Here is a 22,037-nt window from a genome sequence, read left to right as displayed (position 1 = left end):
TGCCTCATGGGCATGCAAAAGCAAGAGCATCCATAGGCAGAATGTAATCCTTGTGCATGCATTCCAGTTCCTCTATCTGTAAACATGAAACTCCCGGGTTTTTTTCTGGACATTTCTATTCATTTTTTTCTTTTCTTTGTTATTAAATGCACGGATTCTTTTAAAATTTATGAACTTTTTCTTGAAAATTGATGAACCTTTTTTAGAAATTCATGAGCATTTTTTTCAAAATAGATGAGCTCTTTTTTAAAAATGTCGATTAACTTTTAAAAATTCAATGAAGTTTTGTCTTTACTTTCTCAATCAAAAAAATATATAATCTAGTGTCTAATAAGTAGTAAAATTTTAGAGTTGGAAGTTAGAACTGCCTCATGGCATGCAAAAGCAAGAGCATCCATAGGCAGAATGTAATCCTTGTGCATGCATTCCAGTTCCTCCATCTGTAAACATGAAACTCCATAGGAGCAGCTGAAGTGGGGAGCGGAGTAGATATCGAACTTGCTCTGCTCCCGCCAAATCCCCTTCACCCAAAACACACAAACCCCAGACAATTGGAGAGTGCCACCTGCTCCGCTCTGCTATGTATATACATCTCGCTCGCGCGGCCCTCCCCACGACGAAGAAACCTCTGTGACAGACTACAGAGTACCAACGTTCCAGCAATGGCGTCCAACTTCCCCTCACTCGCCGGCCTCCTCGCCCCACGCCCGCTGCTCCTCTACGCGGCCACGTGGTCCGCCGTCGCCGCCATGTCCGTGGCCGTGGCGGCTCTCGCGCCCGAGCTCGCCTACGTCTGGGGCGTCGCGCCGGGAGCGCCACTCACCAGGGCATGCCCCGATGGCAGCTTCGCTGGCGGCAGCATCGGGCTGCCGCTCGACGGCCCGCCGTGGGACGCCGTCTGCGTGCCCGCCGGCCTCTTCGGCCGGACCGTGCCCGACGTGGTCGTCCCGCTTGTTTTCGCCGTCGTGGTTGTCGCCGGCGCCACCGCCTTCACCGCCGCCGTCGGCGTGTGGGAGGACGATGAGGACGACATCGAGATCACCGAGGTAGGACAGGTGTAGTAGACTAGTAATCTAGTATGACGCTAGATCACTCGAGATGTACTACTCTCCAGTTTCTGAAATTTGTCAGCGGCAACAAAGCAGAGACGAAGTCTTTCTGAACTTTCCGGCAACTGTCTCTGTAGCGAATATGTGACACTGAAGAAGTTTCAGGCAACAAAAATCTCTGAAAGCATGATGATTATAGAGCTTCAATCAATAATTCAATCATGCTTGATCCAGCTAATCAGGATGCATACGAGGGAGATACGGCGACTCTGGTCAAATCGGTGTAGGGGTCTGTACGTGGCTGGGTTTTACTTTTCTTTTTTTGAGGGAATGCCATTCGGCTCACTTTCTTTCATCACATGACTGTCACATCGTTGACAAAGTCTGGAAGTAAAATAGTAGGGGGATCATCGTCCCAGTACATTGCTACTTTTGATTCATACGTTAACTTAGCTAAATTGTGTGCCGCTCTGTTTGCATTCAGAGGACAATGACCAAAAGAGACCTGACCAATTCTGAAAGCTTTCTGAAAAATATCCACTAAAATAGCAGTATACGGTGTCCATATTTCAACAACTCCAGTGATCTCCATCCTTTTTTTCTGATCGTGCACTAATAATGAATCAGCAACTGGAAATTACAAATCTTGACTTGTGGTTTACAGAAATCTGCATCCTTTTTTCCGGGCATAAAACATACTTTCTCTATTCATTTTTATAAAAGATCCGCCGGCTCACGAGTCGTTGGATTAGACCTAATCTAGCGTTGAACATTTTCCTCTACTTTGCAACAGACACCTTATTGCAGAAACATTTGTAACAGAGATTGTGCTGCGGATTTTTTTACAACATAGATTATGTTGCGAGATTTTTTTGCCACAAAGTTCTTGTTGCAGAACTTTTTTGCAACATAGATCTTGTTGCAGATTCTTTTCTAAGAGAGATGACGTTGCAAAAGCTTGTTTAAGTTGTCGCTGTCGTGGTTTGCAACACTGCTGCTGTTGCAAGATAAGATAAGGGGCACGTGCTTGGTAGGCAAAATCAGCAGCTGGAAATTACAAATCTTGACTCCTGGTTTACAGAAATCTCCATCTTTTTTTCACGCATAAAACATAGTACGCATAGTAGTTTTTGTTACTCGACAACAAAATGATACAAAGATCACTTGGATTATAGGTATACACAAAATATATTTGGTCGTTTCCGCAGCGGAGATGACCACATGGTAATTCAAAGAAGAAATAAGAAAAATAGAAAAAAGAAGAGCACATCTCTTTTTTTACAGAAGAAATAATTGTACAAGTCATTTTATCTCAGATAAGAAATACGTAAGACAAAAAAGAATGCTTTTTTCTATGTAAGCATGGATCAGGGAATGACATCACCTTAAAGAAGAACGAAAAAAGTTAAGATTAAAATAATAATTTTTTATAAGAAAGAAAGAATTAGTGCCATTGTTATTACCCTTAAAAAAGAATGAAAATAAAAAAAACAATTGCACACCACTTTGCATTGAAATTATGTATTTTGTAATATATAAAGAATAAGCATATAATAGTGTAATTTATAATTTACACGAACATTCTATAGTACTTGCGTATATATTTACACAAAATAAAAACGAAAAAGCGACGTCTTCTAAGAAAGAAGAAATTAGTGGCATCGGTATTACCCTTTAAGAAGAAAGAAAATAAAACACAAATTGTAAAAAAAATACATAAATTGTATTTTTTGTAATTATGCAAGCACAAGCATATAGTGGACTTTTTGCAAAAAAACAAACTAAGAAAGAATGAATTAGTGACACTATTATTACCCTTAAAGCAAAAACAAAATAAAATAGAAAACTAAAACAATATCAAAATTGATTTTTTTAGAAAGAATTAATTAGTGATATTCGTATTACTCTTTAAAATAGAAAATGAAAAATAAAATAAAATAATTGCACACATCTTTACACTGAAATTGCACTTTCGTAATATGTAAAGAATAAGCATATAATAATGTAATTTTTGCACTCTAGCATAATTGACATAAATATTGTATTGTAACTGTGGGTATACATTTACACTCACCCAACATCCCAAAAATACCGTAAAGAGAAAATCAACTAAAAAGAAAAATGAAAGAACAAAATGAAAAAAAACTGGGAAAAAAATAGTAACACGCTTCAAGGCCCAAATAGGGGCAGGTCTGAAATTCAGCCCAAGAACCCATGAAACAACACAAGGGGAAAAAGTAGAATGACTCTTACAAAAGAATCAACGGTCAGAAAATCGACTTATCCGAATTTTAAGAATAGGCAACTTACATATAACGAAAGTGTTTTTTTTTGCATAAAAGATTCATACCTATCTAAAAGTTCACCTGAAGTACAAAGCACTTAAAATAAAATAAAATTTTCATCGAGCTTCCTAGAGAACCGAACTGTATACCACTACCGCCGCTAGAACAAACTGCCGACTGCTTTCATTGCTCTCCTACCGAAACCCTTGAATCGATTCGAAGTGTTTGCCTTCATCTATGGTAGGTAGGAAGTCTTCGTTCACATGTCCCTAAGGACCATCGCCCCAGATCCGCAATCGTTGTCACTGAACTTTCACCGTGTTTTGAAGCGCCTAACACCAAATCTCATCATCATACATGATGAAAAACCCTAACCTCATTGTCTCGAAGGGTGACATGAAACTACGTTGAAGCTCTGTCCCGATCGACGAACTAGTGGAAGACCAACTCGAAGATGAAGCCCCACCATCCGACCGAATGTCGCTCATGCGAGAAAAAAACCTAACCTAATCAACTAGCTAGAGTTGAGGCACCGGGATCCTCCTTCCCGCCACCGGCGACATGAGCGACTGATGGATCCACGGGCTCCCCAGCTAAACATGAAGGACACATGTGCGCTAGCCACCACATTCATGAGAGGGAAAGAAACTTCATAGGGGTGGAGATTAAGAGGTACATTTGAGGTGATAAACATGAATCTCGAGAGGTCCAAGCGAGGAAGCATCAACAATCAGACCCCCATTCCTCCCTAAACTTCTAGGCGGACATCTCGAACCCAAAATGACACTCAATCGGACCCTCCAAAGCCAGTCGGAACGTTCGGGCTATTCGTCACCTCTCAAACCTAGCCCATATGTGGGGTGAATTTGGGCCTGCTTGGACATGCATGCTCACGTGCCTATGTCATGTCGGACAGGCTCACCCCGACACCATGAATATCTTGTATCTATCCGCACCTCGGACAAAACCCAGCCAATTGCCACTCTACTACGCTTTCAATCCACATCGCCCAGCTGCTCTCATGTGATCTTTGTCCATTTCAGACATGGTAGGTAGTGGATATGAGCTCGATATCTCCGAATCCGTCTACTGGGGCCTTGTCCCTTGCTCATACAAGAAGGAGATAGCCGTCTGACTAGTTCTCCGCCAGTCCTAGGAGGATACCCAAGCTCCATCGTCGGAGCTGCTTTGGCTTGACCATTTCTAGAAGCTCGCGGCGAATGGAGCAGTAGGTGTGTGATGATTACAGGGCCAAGCATGCCTTCGCCCGTGCCTCCGCGTCGATTGAATCGATCGGCGGCAATGTATCCGCCGATTGCTCGAGGTGTGTGCCCGTTCCAGATCCAGAGCCCGCGAGCGGTAGTTGGAGGTGTAGGCGCGCTCATGAGGCCATTACCGCGACATCGGATCACTGCACCTTTAGGCTCTGAATCAGAGGTCATTGCCGCTAATGTGCACGCCCACAGATGCTTCGGATGCCCTAGCTACATGGCAAAGTCGAGACTGAGGCCTGGCGTACCCGTCGTGAGAAGCTGAAGGTGCACCGGGTCGTGAGGGCAAGTGGTATCACGCTCCGTCAGACAAGGCCGTGGATGATGCCTGTGCCGGGATCCTGGCAAAGCGGCAAGCCCGGGCGGCGCATGCCTTAACGGTGGGGTAAATCCAGGATGTCCATGCCCTTGCCGGCCCGCCCTCCAAACAGGAGGAGACCGGTGCCGCATCCGACACCTCCAACTTCGGCGCCGAGCAGATCTGCCTCGACCCTGTGTCGTCTTTCAACGATACCATTGTGACCAAGAGGACAAGGGCAAGGGTGGTCATGGATGAACTATACATATAGCCTATTTTAACTAGTAAAACATTTCTAATTTTGCTAGTCCGATGGCATGTGTGATGAACTCCCCTATGCTATGTCCTATATGAACCATGTGTTTTGTTCTGTATGAACAATGAAGTACGTGTCTCCGCAAAAATAAAATAAAATGAAGTACGTGTGTTAATCTAGGTTGCATGAGATTGTATATGGATTTGAGGGTTTTCATACACCGTGGATGCCGACATTTGAGGGATGAGCGGGACATATAGGGGTTTATATTTACCTAGTCCGGCTATGCGAAACATGCTTTATTTAGGTGAAACCATTCAATATGCATGCAAATGCAAATGATCTTGTTTAATATGTAGTTCTCACCCAAAACTCTGAGGCAGCTCAAATAAAAATACAACATCATCTCAAAACTTTGATAAGCATGTTCTTACAAGGATAGTTCCAAATTAAGGTTCGCTTATATGGCTTTAAAAGAAGTTTCCCGAGGAGCAAAAAAATCAAACCATAATGGCTACCAGCACTCCAAACTTTCCTATATCCCTGAAATTGGATCATATACATGGAAATTCACTGCCTCTGCATAGATAAACTTGCTTCATAAAAAAGAATGGGGATGTTCATAATTAATTACCTGCTAAAGCATGAAGAAGTCACACGCTATGACTGATGATTAATATATTTTTTCAAATGATAAGTGCTACAAGTGCGGCACAAAGCACTCCGGTACTGACGTTTTTTACAACTTTAGTTGCCATTTGAAAAGAAAAAAAAACAAAAACTTGCCATTCAAAAGAAAGTTGTCAAATCTTGCCATAAAAGTTGTTCGAAGTTGCCATGTGTTCGTGCCACTCGTGTGGCACTTATCAGGGTCAATTTTCTTACATGGAAGTAATCTTGGTAACATATTACTAATGATTCATTTGCCTAATTTTGAATTAGACATAAATAAACAAAGAGGGGTACAATCTTTCAGTTTCTAATATCAAATAAACCTTTTTTAGAAGAATTTCGGATCAATTAGGGAGAAGAAAAACACATGTCCCAACCTTTGGCCCTTTTACCCATCATCTCGTGTCTTCAACAGGAGAGAAGCGTAGATCTAGCATATCTAAATAGAAACCTCCGTTACCAGATTTCTCTTGGCATGCAGTATTCACATAAGCAAACAGTAAACTTTGCCTTCCACCTCAACAAATCTGCCAGCTGAACAATTCTTTTCTTTTCAATGAAACGAATCGCGCGTTCTTTTCCCGTTGTACTGATTGCCGTGTCGTACCCCTCCTCCCCTCATGGTTTCCCTCCCTGCTCCTTCCTTCTTCAACATAGTAGGCGGCTCCCACCCACCCGCACATTGGCACATGGATTTCTTTCTTCCACATCGTAGCGCACCCTTGGCTTCCTGTCTTCTCCACGGCCGTCGGCATAGGTCATTTTCCGTCGGCATAGACCTATGCCTACGACTGCCGTCGGCATAGCCCCGTCGACGTAGATCACGTCAGCGTAGTCTTGTCAGACCGTCGGCATAGTATAGCTGTCGGCATAGGGACCTATTGATATGTCTTCAACGTATCTATAATTTTTGATTGCCCCATGCTATATTATCTACTGTTTTGGGCAATATTAGGTTTTATTATCCACTTTTATATTACTTTTGGGACTAACATATTAACCGGAGGCTCATCCCAGATTTGCTGTTTTATACCTATTTTACTGTTTCGAAGAAAAGGAATATCAGACGGAGTCGAAACGGAACGAAATCAACTGGAGAAGTTATTTTTGGAAGGAAACACACCTGATGAACTTGGACCCCACGTCAGGGGAGACACGAGGTGCTCACGAGGGTGGGGGCGCGCCCCCTAGGGCGCGCCCCCCTGTCTCGTGGGACCCCCGTGGCTCCTCCGACATCCTCCCTGCACCCATATATACCCACGTGACCTAAAACTTCCAGAACGCACAATAGATCGGGGATGAGGGTATGTACCAGTAGCTATGTGTTTGATCTCTCTCTCTCTCTCGTGTTCTTGATTTGGCACGATCTTGATGTATCGCGAGCTTTGCTATTATAGTTGGATCTTATGTTTCTTCTCCCCCTCTTCTCTCTTGTAATGAATTGAGTTTTCCCCTTGAAGTAATCTTTATTAGATTGAGTCTTTAAAGACTTGAGAACACTTGATGTATGTCTTGCCGTGGATATCTGTGGTGACAATGGGATACCGCGTGCCACTTGATGTATGTTAAGGTGACCAACTTGCAGGTTCATGAACCTATGCATAGGAGTTGGCACACGTTTTCGTCGTGATTCTCCGGTAGGAACTTTGGCGCACTCTTTGAGGTCCTTTGTGTTGGTTGAATAGATGAATCTAAGATTGTGTGATGCATATCGTATAATCATACCCACGGATACTTGAGGTGACATTGGAGTATCTAGGTGACATTAGGGTTTTGGTTGATTTGTGTCTTAAGGTGTTATTCTAGTACGAACTCTAGGGATGTTTGTGACACTTATAGGAATAGCCCAACGGATTGACTGGAAAGAATAACTTTGAAGTGGTTTCGTACCCTACCATAATCTCTTCGTTCGTTCTCCGCTATTAGTGACTTTGGAGTGACTCTTTGTTGCATGTTGAGGGATAGTTATGTGATCCAATTATGTTAGTATTGTTGAGGGAACTTACACTAGTGAAAGTATGAACCCTAGGCCTTGTTTACCATCATTGCAATACCGTTTACGCTCACTTTTATCACTTGCTACCTTGCTATTTTTATTATTTCATATTACAAATACTATTATCTGCCATCCACATACCACTTGTATCATCATCTCTTCGCCGAACTAGTGCACCTATACAATTTACCATTGTATTGGGTGTGTTGGGGACACAAGAGACTCTTTGTTATTTGGTTGCAGGGTTGCTTGAGAGAGACCATCTTCATCCTATGCCTCCTACGGATTGATAAACCTTAGGTCATCCACTTGAGGGAAATTTGCTACTGTCCTACAAACCTCTGCACTTGGAGGCCCAACAACATCTACAAGAAGAATGTTGTGTAGTAGACATCAAGCTCTTTTCTGGCGTCGTTGCCGGGGAGGTGAGTGCTTGAAGGTATATCTTTAGATCTTGCAATCGAGTCTTTTAGTTTCTTGTTTTATCACTAGTTTAGTTTATAAAAGAAAATTACAAAAAAATGGAATTAAGTTTGTCTCATACGCTTCACCTTTTTAATATCTTTCGTGAGTATGATGGAAAGGATAATTGTGCTCAAGTGCTAGAAGAAGAAATCTATAAAATGTTTGGCACTAAATATCTGAATGATGATCATGATTGCAATGTTGTTAGTATGAATTCCTTGAATATCCATGATGCTAATGATATGCAAAGCCACAAGCTTGGGGAAGCTATGTTTGATGAGGATGATATTTGTTGTCCCCCAAGCTTTGATGAGCAAATTTATTATGATGAAAGCATGCCTCCTATCTAGGATGATTATTGTGATGACACGTATGCTTTAAAGAATAATAATAACAATGAAACTTGTCATCTTGATCTTAATTTTCAATCCCATGATAGTTATTTTATTGAGTTTGCTCCCACTACTATTCATGATAAGAAATTTGCTTATGTGGAGAGTAATTAAATTTCTATGCTTGTAGATCATGAAAAGAATGCTTTAGGTGCTGGTTATATTGTTGAATTCATTCATGATGCTACTGAAAATTATTATTAGGGAGGAATATATGCTTGTAGGAATTGCAATAATATCAAGTTTCCTCTCTATGTGCTTAAAGTCTTGAAGTTTTGCTTGTTTTACCTTCCTATGCTAATTGATTATTGTTCCCACAAGTTGTTTGCTCACAAAATCCCTATGCATAGGAAGTATGTTAGACTTAAATGTGCTAGTCATATTCTTCATGATGCTCTCTTTATGTTACAATTCTTATCCTTTATGTGAGCATCGTTGAAATTATCATGCCTAGCTAGGGGCGTTAAACGATAGCGCTTGTTGGGAGGCAACCCAATTTTATTTTAGCTCCTTGCTTTTTGTTCCTGTTTAATAATAAATAATCCATCTAGCCTCTGTTTAGATGTGGTTTTATGTATTTAATTAGTGTTTGTCCCAAGTAGAACCGTTGGGAAGACTTGGGGAAAGTCTTTGCGATCATGCTGTAAAAAACAGAAACTTTAGCGCTCACGAGAATTGCTGCCATTTTTATTTGAAGAGTGCTATTTAGTTAATTATTTTTGAAGATGATTAATAGATAAATTCCTCAGGTCCAGACATTTATTTGAGAATTTTATGAGTTCTAGAAGTATAAGTTTGATCCAGATTACTACAGACTTTTCTGTTTTTGACAGATTCTGTTTTTCATGTGTTGTTTACTTATTTTGATGAATCTATGGCTAGTAAAATTGTTTATAAACCATTGATAAGTTGAAATACAGTAGCTTTAACACCAATATAAATAAATAATGAGTTCATTACAGTACCTTGAAGTGGTGATTTATTTTCTTATACTAACGGAGCTTACGAGTTTTCTGTTAAGTTTTGTGTTGTGAAGTTTTCAAGTTTTGGGTAAAGATTCCATGGACTATGGAATAAGGAGTGGCAAGATCCTAAGCTTGGGGATGCCCAAGTCACCCCAAGGTAATATTCAAGGATAGCCAAGAGCCTAAGCTTGGGGATGCCCCGGAAGGCATCCCCTCTTTCGTCTTCGTTCATCGGTAACTTTACTTGGAGCTATATTTTTATTTGCCACATGATATGTGTTTTGCTTGGAGCGTCAATTTTTTTTGTTAGGATTTGATTGCTTTTATTTAGAACAATGTTTTGCATATTTTATTTCAATAAAAGTGGCATTGATAGCCTTTACTATGCCTATGTTACAAGTATACATGTTGCTGTTTGAAAACAGAAAGTTTACCTCTGTTGCAATAATTCCCTAGAAAAGACAGAATGCGATAAAATGTTGAAACCTTTTGCATATTAAGCTCTGATAAATTTAATACAGTGGGAATTTTATTTCATAATTTTTGGAGCTAGGGAAGTATGGATGTTGCAGCATTCTGTACAGACTATCCTGTTTAGGCAGATTGCTGTTATGTTTGCATTGTTTGCATATGTTTGCTTCTTTAATGATTCTATTTGAGGATAGGACTATTAAATATGCAGAGGCATTTAGTATGCAATGTCGAATAATAATTTTAGTGATTTGCTACAGTATATTATGATAAGGTTTTGGCAATGGTTTATACTAACTTATTTCACGAGTCCTTGTTGAGTTTTGTGTGGATGAAGCTTTTGAGATTTAGGGAGACCTTGATATGAGAGGAATTAAGGAGACACAAAGGCTAAATCTTGGGGATGCCCAAGGCATCCCAAGATAATATTTCAAGAAGTCTCAAGCATCTAAGCTTGGGGATGCCCCGGTTGGCATCCCACCTTTCTTCTTCAACAATTATCGGTTAGTATCGATTGATCCTAAGTTTTTGCTTCTTCACATGATGTTTGCTATTCTTAGAATGTCATTTATTTTGTTTTGCTTGCTGTTTTAATAGAATACCAAGATATGAAATTATTAAATGTTAGAGAGTCTTCACATAGTTGCATAATTATTCGACTACTCATTGATCTTCACTTATATCTTTCGGAGTAGTTTGTCATTTGCTCTAGTGCTTCACTTATATTATTTTAGAGCATGATAGTAGTTTTATTTTGAAGAAATAGATGAACTCTCATGCCTCACTTAGATTATTTTGAGAGTCTTAAATAGCATGGTAATTTGCTTAAAATCCTAATATGCTAGGTATTCAAGAATAATAAAAATTCTCTTATGAGTGTGTTGAATACTAAGAGAAGTTTGATGCTTGATGATTGTTTTGAGATATGGAGATGGTGATATTTGAGTCATGCTAGTTGAGTAGTTGTGAATTTGAGAGATACTTGTGTTGAAGTTTGTGATTCCCGTAGCATGCACGTATGGTGAACCGTTATGTGATGAAGTCAGAGCATGATTTATTTATTGATTGTCTTCCTTATGAGTGGCGGTCGGGGACGAGCGATGGTCTTTTCCTACCAATCTATCCCCCTAGGAGCATGCGCGTAGTACTTTGTTTCGATAACTAATAGATTTTTGCAATAAGTATGCGAGTTCTTTATGACTAATGTTGAGTCCATGGATTATACGCACTCTCACCCTTCCACCATTGCTAGCCTCTCTAGTACCGCGCAACTTTCGCCGGTACCATAAACCCACCATAAACCTTCCTCAAAACAGCCACCATACCTACCTATTATGGCATTTCCATAGCCATTCCGAGATATATTGCCATGCAACTTTCCACCGTTCCGTTATTATGACACGCTCCATCATTGTCATATTGCTTTGCATGATCATGTAGTTGACATCGTATTTGTGGCAAAGCCATCATTCATAATTCTTTCATACATGTCACTCATGCATCATTGCACATCCGGGTACACCGCCAGAGGCATTCATATAGAGTCATACTTTGTTCTAGTATCGAGTTGTCATCATTGAGTTGTAAAAAAATAGAAGTGTGATGATCATCATTCAATAGAGCATTGTCCCAAATAAAAAAAAAGAGAAAGGCCAAAAAAAAGAAAGGCCAAAAAAAGAAAATAAATAAAAAGGGGCAATGCTACTATCCTTTTTTTTCCACACTTGTGCTTCAAAGTAGCACCATGATATAGCGAGTCTCATATATTGTGCTTCAAAGTAGCACCATGATCTTCATGATAGAGAGTCTCCTATGTTGTCACTTTCATATACTAGTGGGAATCTTTCATTATAGAACTTGGCTTGTATATTCCAATGATGGGCTTCCTCAAAATGCCCTAGGTCGTCATGAGCAAGCAAGTTGGATGCACACCCACTTAGTTTATTTTTGAGCTTTCATATACTTATAGCTCTAGTGCATCCGTTGCATGGCAATCCCTACTCACTCACATTGATATCTATTGATGGGCATCTCCATAGCCCGTTGATACGCCTAGTTGATGTGAGACTATCTTCTCCACAACCACCATTCTATTCCACCTATAGTGCTATATCCATGGCTCACGCTCATGTATTGCGTGAAGATTGAAAAAGTTTGAGAACATCAAAAGTATGAAACAATTGCTTGGCTTGTCATCGGGGTTGTGCATGATTTAAATACTTTGTGTGGGGAAGATGGAGCATAGCCAGACTATATGATTTTGTAGGGATAGCTCTCTTTGGCCCTGTTATTTTGAGAAGACATAATTGCTTAGTTAGTATGCTTGAAGTATTATTACTTTTATGTCAATATAAACTTTTGTCTTGAATCTTTCGAATCTGAATATTCATATCACAATTAAGAAGAAATACACTAAAATTATGCCAACTAGCATTCCACATCAAAAATTATCTTTTTTTATCATTTACCTACTCGAGGACGAGCAGGAATTAAGCTTGGGGATGCTTGATACGTCTCCAACGTATCTATAATTTTTGATTGATCCATGCTATATTATCTACTGTTTTGGGCAACATTAGGCTTTATTATCCACTTTTATATTACTTTTGGGACTAACCTATTAACCGGAGGCCCAGCCCAGATTTGTTGTTTTATGCCTATTTTAGTGTTTCGAAGAAAAAGGAATATCAGACGGAGTCGAAACGGAACGAAATCAACTGGAGAAGTTATTTTTGGAAGGAAACACACCTGATGAACTTGGATCCCATGTCAGGGGAGACATGAGGTGCTCAGGAGTGTGGGGGGCACCCCCCCTAGGGCGCGTCCCCCTGTCTCGTGGGACCCCCGTGGCTCCTCTGACGTCCTCCCTGCACCCATATATACCCACGTGACCTAAAACTTCCAGAACGCACAATAGATCGGGAGTTCCGCCGCCAGAAGCCTCTGTAGCCACCGAAAACCAATCTACACCCGTTCCGGCACCCTGCCAGAGGGGGCAATCCCTCTCCGGTGGCCATCTTCATCATCCCGATGCTCTCCATGACGAGGAGGGAGTAGTTCTCCCTCGGGGCTGAGGGTATGTACCAGTAGCTATGTGTTTGATCTCTCTCTCTCTAGTGTTCTTGATTTGGCACGATCTTGATGTATCGCGAGCTTTGCTATTATAGTTGGATCTTATGTTTCTCCTCCCCCTCTTCTCTCTTGTAATGAATTGAGTTTTCCTCTTGAAGTAATCTTATCGGATTGAGTCTTTAAAGACTTGAGAACACTTGATGTATGTCTTGCCGTGGATATATGTGGTGACAATGGGATACCGCGTGCCACTTGATGTATGTTAAGGTGACCAACTTGCGGGTTCATGAACCTATGCATAGGGGTTGGCACACATTTTCGTTGTGATTCTCCGGTAGGAACTTTGGCGCACTCTTTGAGGTCCTTTGTGTTGGTTGAATAGATGAATCTGAGATTGTGTGATGCATATCGTATAATCATACCCACGGATACTTGAGGTGACATTGGAGTATCTAGGTGACATTAGGGTTTTGGTTGATTTGTGTCTTAAGGTGTTATTCTAGTACGAACTCTAGGGCTGTTTGTGACACTTATAGGAATAGCCCAACGGATTGATTGGAAAGAATAACTTTGAGGTGGTTTCGTACCCTACCATAATCTCTTTGTTCGTTCTCCGCTATTAGTGACTTTGGAGTGACTCTTTGTTGCATGTGGAGGGATAGTTATGTGATCCAATTATGTTAGTATTGTTGAGGGAACTTACACTAGTGAAAGTATGAACCCTAGGCCTTGTTTACCATCATTGCAATACCGTTTACGCTCACTTTTATCACTTGCTACCTTGATGTTTCTATTATTTCAAATTACAAATACTATTATCTACCATCCATATACCACTTGTATCATCATCTCTTCGCCGAACTAGTGCACCTATACAATTTACCATTGTATTGGGTGTGTTGGGGACACAAGAGACTCTTTGTTATTTGGTTGCAGGGTTGCTTGAGAGAGACCATCTTCATCCTACGCCTCCTACGGATTGATAAACCTTAGGTCATCCACTTGAGGGAAATTTTCTACTGTCCTACAAACCTCTACACTTGGAGGCCCAACAACGTCTACAAGAAGAAGGTTGTGTAGTAGACATCACCTATGCCGACGGCTGACGCTCGGCCATTGGTAGTGTTTTTCACCTGAAGGCAACGGACGACGCCGTGAAAAGCGCTGACGAATCACGGGAAGCCATGTGGCAGGGATATGCCGACGACAAAGCCGTCGACATACCTCTGCCACGTGGCTTTCTGTGGTGCCTCGTGGTGGCAGGGCTATGCCTACGGCAAAGCCGTTGGCATAGACAAAATCTATGCCGATGGCTTTGCCGTCATAGTCGTGCCACATGTCGCCCCCTGGTGCCTCCTGGCGGCAGGGCTATGCCTACGGCAAAGCCGTCGGCATAGATTTTCATCTATGCCGACGACTTTGCCGTAGGCATAGCCCTGCCACGTGGCACACACTGGGAAGTCCTGGGCCATCTATGCCGACGGCTTTTCCGTGGGCATAGTTTTTTTCCCTGTTTTCTCTTTTTCAATTCATTTGACAGCATTTCAAAGCAGAAAATATGGAATTATGCAGAAATATGGCAGTTCATCATCTAAACATACTCAAGTTCATCATCATCATTTAAACATACTCAAGTTCATCACCTAAAGATCATCACTGGCGAAAGTTCATGAACATAAGTAGTGCAAGACATGAAACATAAGTAGGACATTAAAGGTATGGCACGATGGCCACATGCACGCACTACAAAAAAATACACTTCCGTGATGATACGTGTTTGTCACAGTAGGTCGCTTTTTTTGTCATGCATGTACATCCATGACAAATTTATGACAGAATCAAGATAGTCATACCTGTGCTGTCGTAGAAGTGTTCCATGACATTACCAAAATTATCATCACGGAAGTGTCCACTTCCATGACGATAAATCACGCGTCACAGAAGTGCTTTTGTCAAGGGTGACCGACATGTGGCATCCAACGTAACGGAATGCCGTTAAGCTATCGGGTCGGGTTTTGGATCCGATAACCCGTTAACAGCCCCGACCAATGGGGATTTTCCACGTGTAAAATCATCATTGGCTAGAGGAAACACGTGTCGGCTCATCGTGACAGATGTCATCCACTCACTGGACAGAAGGCGCCTATGATACGTCGACACGTGGCACGGCCCAACAAGTTTAAATGGGCCGACCGAACTAAAGGCCCACAAGATTTTGCGGACCATAATGGGCCGGCCCAGCTAAAGGCCCACGAGATTTTGCGGACCATAATGGGCTGGCCCAACTAAAGGCCCACAAGATTTCGCGGGCCATAATGGGCCGGCCCAGGTATAGGCCCACAAGATTTTTGTGTGCCATAATAGGCTGGCCCAGGTAAAGGCCCACAAAATTCTTGCGGATCATAATGGGCCGGCCCAGCTAAAGGCCCACGAGATTTCGCCGACATTAATGGGCCGGCCCATCTGTAGGCCCACAAGATTTTGAGGACCCTAGTAGGTCGGCCCGTTAACTAGCTGCCATGTTTTGGGCCAAATGTCGACCCATATTTGATACGGTCTATTAATGGCCTGCCACGCTCCAGGCCTAATAGTGGCCCATATGAGATCCGGCCCATTAAAAGCCTACCACGTTCTAGGCCAAATTATGGCCCAGATCAGGTCCGACCCTTTAAGAGGTTTTGGGCCTAATTATGGCCCATATCAGATTCGGCCCGTCAACTGGACACTATACTTTTGGGCCCACTTGCTAAAGGCCCACTTAGTAATTCGACCTGATATTAGTTTTGGCCTGTTAAGGGCCCGTTTAACATTTCGGCCCTATATTAATTTTAGCCTATTAAAAGCCCGTCTTATAGTTGGGCCTAACTATGGCCCGGTTTGCATCCGGCCTGCTTGCAGCCGATATCTGATTGGGCCAAACAAGGACCGAGACAATTTTTTGTCCTGTTAAAAGCCTGTGATTTGATTCGCACAATCATGGGCCGGGGTTCATTTTGGGCTGCTGCCGGCCCGTGAGCTGATTGGCACGTTTCAGGCCCAACCTACATCGTGATTGCATGACGACCCGATTATGTACCGTAATTTTACGGTTTGGCCGGTTTACTGCGAAGACATGATATATATACAGTAAAATAACTGCAGTATCGTGAATAAGAAAAAACCTATACTATACAATAAAGAAATTACGGCATATTACATCCACTAGGCATCAAAGTTCGCCACTACGATAATAAAGCACAAGCAGACAACAGATTACATACACTAGGCATCAAAGATCGCCACCAGTGCAAATAAACACGCTGACAAAAAAATATACAAAACCGACAGCACTTCAATAGAGTTCAAGAAAGGTTAGCCCTGCTGGGGAGCTGCAGCGCAAGCAGCTAAGCAAGATGATGAGACTACGCTTGTTCAACACTTATATCTTCCTCACTTTGAAAGATAAACAAGCAGACAGATGACAGGTTTTGCACATAAAAGTATCAGTGCTGACAATTCATCACATTTCTTAATGACGAATAAAGTGACACAGTTTAAATTTGCATTAACACAATATGGTATTGTTCAGGTCAAGACATGGCAGGAAATGACATTGTGAAGGAGTTGGCAGCTTCACGACACCACTGGATTACAGATCAAGAACTCATAAGTATCAATGGTTAGTGTCCTGTCAATTTATACCATTTCAGATTGGCAAATAAAGAGATGGTTTAAATAATAGTAGAATGATATGGCATTTTTCATAGTTAAGACATTGCAGAATATGACATTGTGCTGTAGTGGGTAGGTTTGCCACACCACTGGATTACAGATGAAGAACAGAAGCATACATGCAGTGCAAAAGAAGATCACTTGCTCTGTATAGTTTAATTTATATGGTATGAAGAAGGAACTTGGTTGTACAACTGAAAACTTAAATTGAGAAAGGACGAACTTTTGTTTATGAACTACATATAATAAACTTTAAACAAGCAATTTGATGCAAACACCAAAAATAAACAGCTGTTGCAGTCATGCCTAACCAAATATATACAACAAAGTTTGAAGGCTTGAGATGGACAAACTTACATTATTGGTGAAGACAGGCTCTATAAAGGCTTTGTCCATACTGATGGGGGGGGGCAATTCAAGAAGTTTACCACAGAATCTTCTTCAAAATCATTGCCTTTATTCTACATTTTGTTAAGAGTAAATATAGATGTGATAATATACGAAAAATGGAGAATATTAAGATAAGATGAAGAGTGATACTACATAACCAAGTAGCTATAAATGTAAGTGCAGCGATACAGGCAAAAGGTACAGCCAAGAGCAATGCACAGCTATACTTCTCCAGTACCAACCTTATGGTAAGAGTAAATATAGACCTGATGTGTAGAAAATGGAGGGCAAAGAAAAATAAGTTGTAGAGTGATGGTACATGAAAAACTACCTGTCATTATAAGTACACTGATAAAGGACAGCATGTACTTACAAGAACAATGCAGAGCTAAAAAAACATTGGCATTGGATATATTCTACACTAATGTAACCATTCATACAGATCAGATAATTTGGAGCGAACAATTGATAAGAAAGCTATCATGCATACTGCTGTCACATAATGAACCAGGTATGTATGCAAGTACAGTGATACAGGACAACAGGTACTAACAAGAGCAAAGCAGCGGGCAGCATATTTGAGATATCCTGTCGTTCTTGTCAAACCGGAATTCTTCTTCGAGCAGTTTTCCTGCAAAAAAGATCCGTAAGGCACATGCGGAAAAGTAGAAGTTCAAATTGTCATGTGATTTCATAGACAGTACCTCATCCTGGAAACGAGACCAGTGCATAACAAGGTTTTTCCATTCAATGTCTTCTAAATTTAGCACATGAGACTTCACCAGGAATTCGTTTATAGACTTGCCATGAAAGTGTGATTTCCTCAGGTAAAACCGATACTGCTGCAATGCTTCCTTGAAAAGCACAAGCAAGCTTTGCTCGTCATGACTATCCAGATTGACTCTCGCCTAGTTACAACAATGTAATGTAAATCATTGATGTGTTCAATCAGTAGAAAACATGAAAATAATAGCCATGAATAATAACACTTACACGTAAGTTGGACAAGAAGATGTGAAAATGGTGTTTGTCTTCACAATAATCTTCCCATGATGGGAATATATGCACGTAGTCCCTAAAAATATTGAAAGCATTGTCTTTTAAACTGGGAATAAATGGAATGGGGTTACAATCTGCAGGAATTGGCCGTCTCTGTAGTTGGGATAGGTCTTCGGCCGGTGGACTTGCTGTACTTTTTGCTGGAGTGGGATTTTTCTATGGTACAGCTGGTGCTATGGCAAATGAAATCGGTATACCTTTTGCTGGAGTGCAGGTCCTGTGTGGTGGGGCTAGTGGTGTGGCCAGTGAAGTATGGGTACAGTCTGCTGGAGTCGGTCCTACGTTTTGTGTCACTGGTTGTACAGCCAATATAAGTGGGGTGCTATCTGATTTCTCTGGCACCACCACGTTTTTTAAGGACTTTGCTGGTGCTCCTTCAGGTTCGGCAATCACCCTCTTCCTTTTTGATGTTTGATGCACAAGAACAGCATTTGAGTGGAAAAACATGGTATGATGACTGATGGAATATGTATTGATAATGGATGGGCATGGCATCTCGACATATATGATGAGTAAACTAAGCAGATGGCGGTGCAACAAAGTAGAAGAAATGCAAGACAACATATGCAAGATACCCGCAATCAATAAAACATTGCCAAATTAGAACATGTACCTTGATGGGTGAACAGGACATGCCATCTGCCTTTGACTCCTCGAGGTTACAATAGTCATTAGGATGATATTCTGAACAAGAACCAACAGGTGGGGAGCGTATGAGTTTCATTGCATCCGGAATGGCACTCAATGCCTTGGTGCCAATTTTGTAAGTCATTGCAGTGTTTAGCTTCAAGAGTGGACTACTGCTAGTGCGACACAAAGCAGCTATACAGATCATAGTGTAGATATAACGGGAAAACCTTAAGCATTAGAGTAAAATCAGCAAAGTGGAACTTGCTAGAATATATGTGCTAGTATTGCCGGTACGGCTAGAAAGGCTTCAGATACCAGCTCTCTTCAAGTGAAGGTGCGGTATTGTTAATATCAATGTAACTCTCAAAGGCGACACAGCTCCCCGCATTTCCTTGCTATTCTTATAGGATTCAAGTGGGCAGGCCACTACAAATCCTATTCCTATGTTTACAAGATCCTACGAATCAAAGAGGCTCAAAGTTTCCATCACAACCGACCGTATAGACCTCTACACTGCAAATGTCCCTGCTCATCTTCAGTACAAGGAACATACTGTACTACTATCATACTCCCTGCGTACCAAAATATAAGTCTTGGTAGAGATTTCCACTATGGATCACATACAGATGTATCCAGGTACATTTTAGAGTGTAGATTCACTTATTTTTCCCCATATGTAGTCCATGGTGGAATCTATACAAAGACTTGTATTTAGGAATGGAGAGATTACCTATTAAAGAAGAATGGAAGAGGAACATGGTAAAGAAGAGCAAGCAGATTTTGGATAATAAAATGTTGGTTGCATAGTGCCCACACATGATGAACCAGAGAGCATTAAGAATGCAACTCCTAGCTGTCTCTCGACCATTTCAGGCGGTTGGATGAAGATCCTACGTCTCCTAACCCTTCTTCTTCCTCGTCTCTGATTCTTCCCATACAGAACACCACACGGGTCGCCGACCGGACCACCGGCCCCCACCGCCTGTGTTCCTCCGCCACCCCCACCCCACCCCAACCCCCACCCGCGTCGAGTTTTCTTCGTTCAGCGAGGCCCCACAACCACCCGAGCCTCTTCGATCGCACCGGCGAACTCCGGCGAGCTCTGAAAAATCGACTGACCCAATTTTGAAATTTAGTCTACTGTAATTTAACTAGTGTGGAATATAAAAGGGGAAAACCATAAGCATTGCAAGTATGGTGTTGAGCGTGCCATGGCGGATCTGAAGGTGCAAACCGGACAAAGGCAACTTCGCAACCAAGACAAGAAATCAAAGTAAAGAAGTGGCGATCTATTTTCTTGCTGCGATAAATAAGTTGAGCAGATACGAAAGAGTACCGCCTCTGGTGCGGCGCCGTGTAGGCATCTGCTGAGAATTTGACGGTGCTGCAATAGCGATGGTTGTCGGCAGCGTGGAAGCCGATCTAGGAGGGTAGACGATGGCGGCAGGGCGCGGTGGACGAGACGGTCGTAGGAGTGGCGCCGGCAAGGTGGACGACGGCAGGGATGAAGCGAGAGGACAGGATGCAAGGATCCCAGTCCGAAGCCGTGGATGAGAGAGGTCGATCTCTTGTAATGGACGGCGGCGTCGGGGTATCAGCTCCGGCATGGTGGAGGAGGACGGCGGTGGATGGGGTGGCGGACGGCGGCGGACGGAGGAGGGTGGGTGGAGAGGGTGTTTTGGCGCCCACGAAGTACGGATGGGGAAAAGGGAGATAGAGAGGAAGGGGGGAACCATGTATTCAGGGCGCGCTTGTCTCAAATGCGAGGAAATTTACAAACTTAGCCCCCGTTTCAAATTTCTACTACATCACAACAACACTAGTCTGCCGGGGATAGGACGGTAATCTCGCATACACCGAATATTTGCCGGCGAGAGTTTGTTTTTGGCGCCCACCGTGTATGAATATGAATCGGGGAGGGAGTCGATTTCGGCCGAGGACACACTGTGTTTTGGCCCCCACCGTGTATGAATCCGGGTGAGAGGCGGTTACGTCACGTTTGGGTGAAATTACAAACCTACCCCTATGGAAACCTATAGAAATCCAGCATATAGGCTTTGCGTGGCAGGGATAGGCAGTAGTGATTTCCATCTCGTAGATTTTGGTTTTGGGTGGTTACTGTGACTTTCCCCGCTTCATTCAAATTTTGCAGAGTGCACGTTTACCGTGCCAACTCAATTTGAATCCCATTTGTATTCTATTTTTTCGGGCGGGATCCATTTTCAATTGGAATTACATTCTATATACATCATTTTTTATATATATACTTCCAAAAGCACAACAAAGAATTCTGCTCCTTTATATGTATAATATGATCTAAAAATACAACAATCTCGAAATTTTAAGGTTGAATTCGAATTTTTTAACCAAATTATGTTCTACTAAAATGTATGGATCAGTAATATCTACATATTAAATAACATAGATGTGCGTGAATTCATATGAGTATGCATGTTTGATAGATCAATTTTGGTTCGAGTATGGATTACATGTATCATCATCTCGAATTCAAATATTTGAATCCCTTTTTTGTTCACTCCTTTCACGCCCATCTCTCTCGCATGCATGCTCCTTCAGGTAGCTATCACTCTCTTTTCTCCAGCTCACCCGCACGCTCACTTCATGTTGCTCCTATCCTCGCAAACATGGTCTCTCGACGTCTCCCTTGAGAAGGGTCACACTCTCCCTATCATTATAAATTACACGGTTTTCATTATCTCTCACGTCTCTACTGTTCTCTGGTATCACTCGGTACCTAAGCTTTCTTTTTCACCGCCAAACACACAGTCTCCACTCGTCTTTCACTTTGTCTTTCTCTCTATGGGATTCTCTCACACACCCTATATGTCTCTACATATGACTCATACCACTAAAATTACTCTCTCTATCTCTCCTGTAGACACAACATTTGTTGCGGTATCCTTTTCTTCTCCATCCCAGACTGACATTATTCATTTGTTTACCGATCAGACAACCCCGACTATCGTCTCCTCTCTCTCTCACACAGACACACACGCACAACTCCTACCACTAAAATGTGAATGGGAAACGAGAT

General features: G+C 41.9%; 1 protein-coding gene across 1 annotated transcript; it reads left to right on the top strand.

Moving 5' to 3' along the window:
- Nucleotides 1-626: 626 nt before the first annotated feature.
- Nucleotides 627-1,513, top strand: LOC125547877 (uncharacterized). Its single transcript, XM_048711620.2, has one exon. The coding sequence runs from the start codon at nt 663-665 to the stop codon at nt 1,059-1,061; it is 399 nt and encodes a 132-aa protein (XP_048567577.1). The 5' UTR covers nt 627-662; the 3' UTR covers nt 1,062-1,513.
- Nucleotides 1,514-22,037: the final 20,524 nt, after the last annotated feature.

The sequence above is a fragment of the Triticum urartu genome, chromosome 3A (assembly GCF_056163025.1).
Source record: "Triticum urartu cultivar PI428250 chromosome 3A, HENAU_Tu73, whole genome shotgun sequence".
Lineage (NCBI taxonomy): Eukaryota > Viridiplantae > Streptophyta > Magnoliopsida > Poales > Poaceae > Triticum > Triticum urartu.
Note: the sequence above shows the minus strand (reverse complement) of the source record. Positions and strands in the feature narration are given on the sequence as shown.

Excerpts from the sequence above, each read along its gene's own strand:
- LOC125547877 (XM_048711620.2), top strand. The coding sequence starts at position 663 with ATGGCGTCCAACTTCCCCTCACTCGCCGGCCTCCTCGCCCCACGCCCG.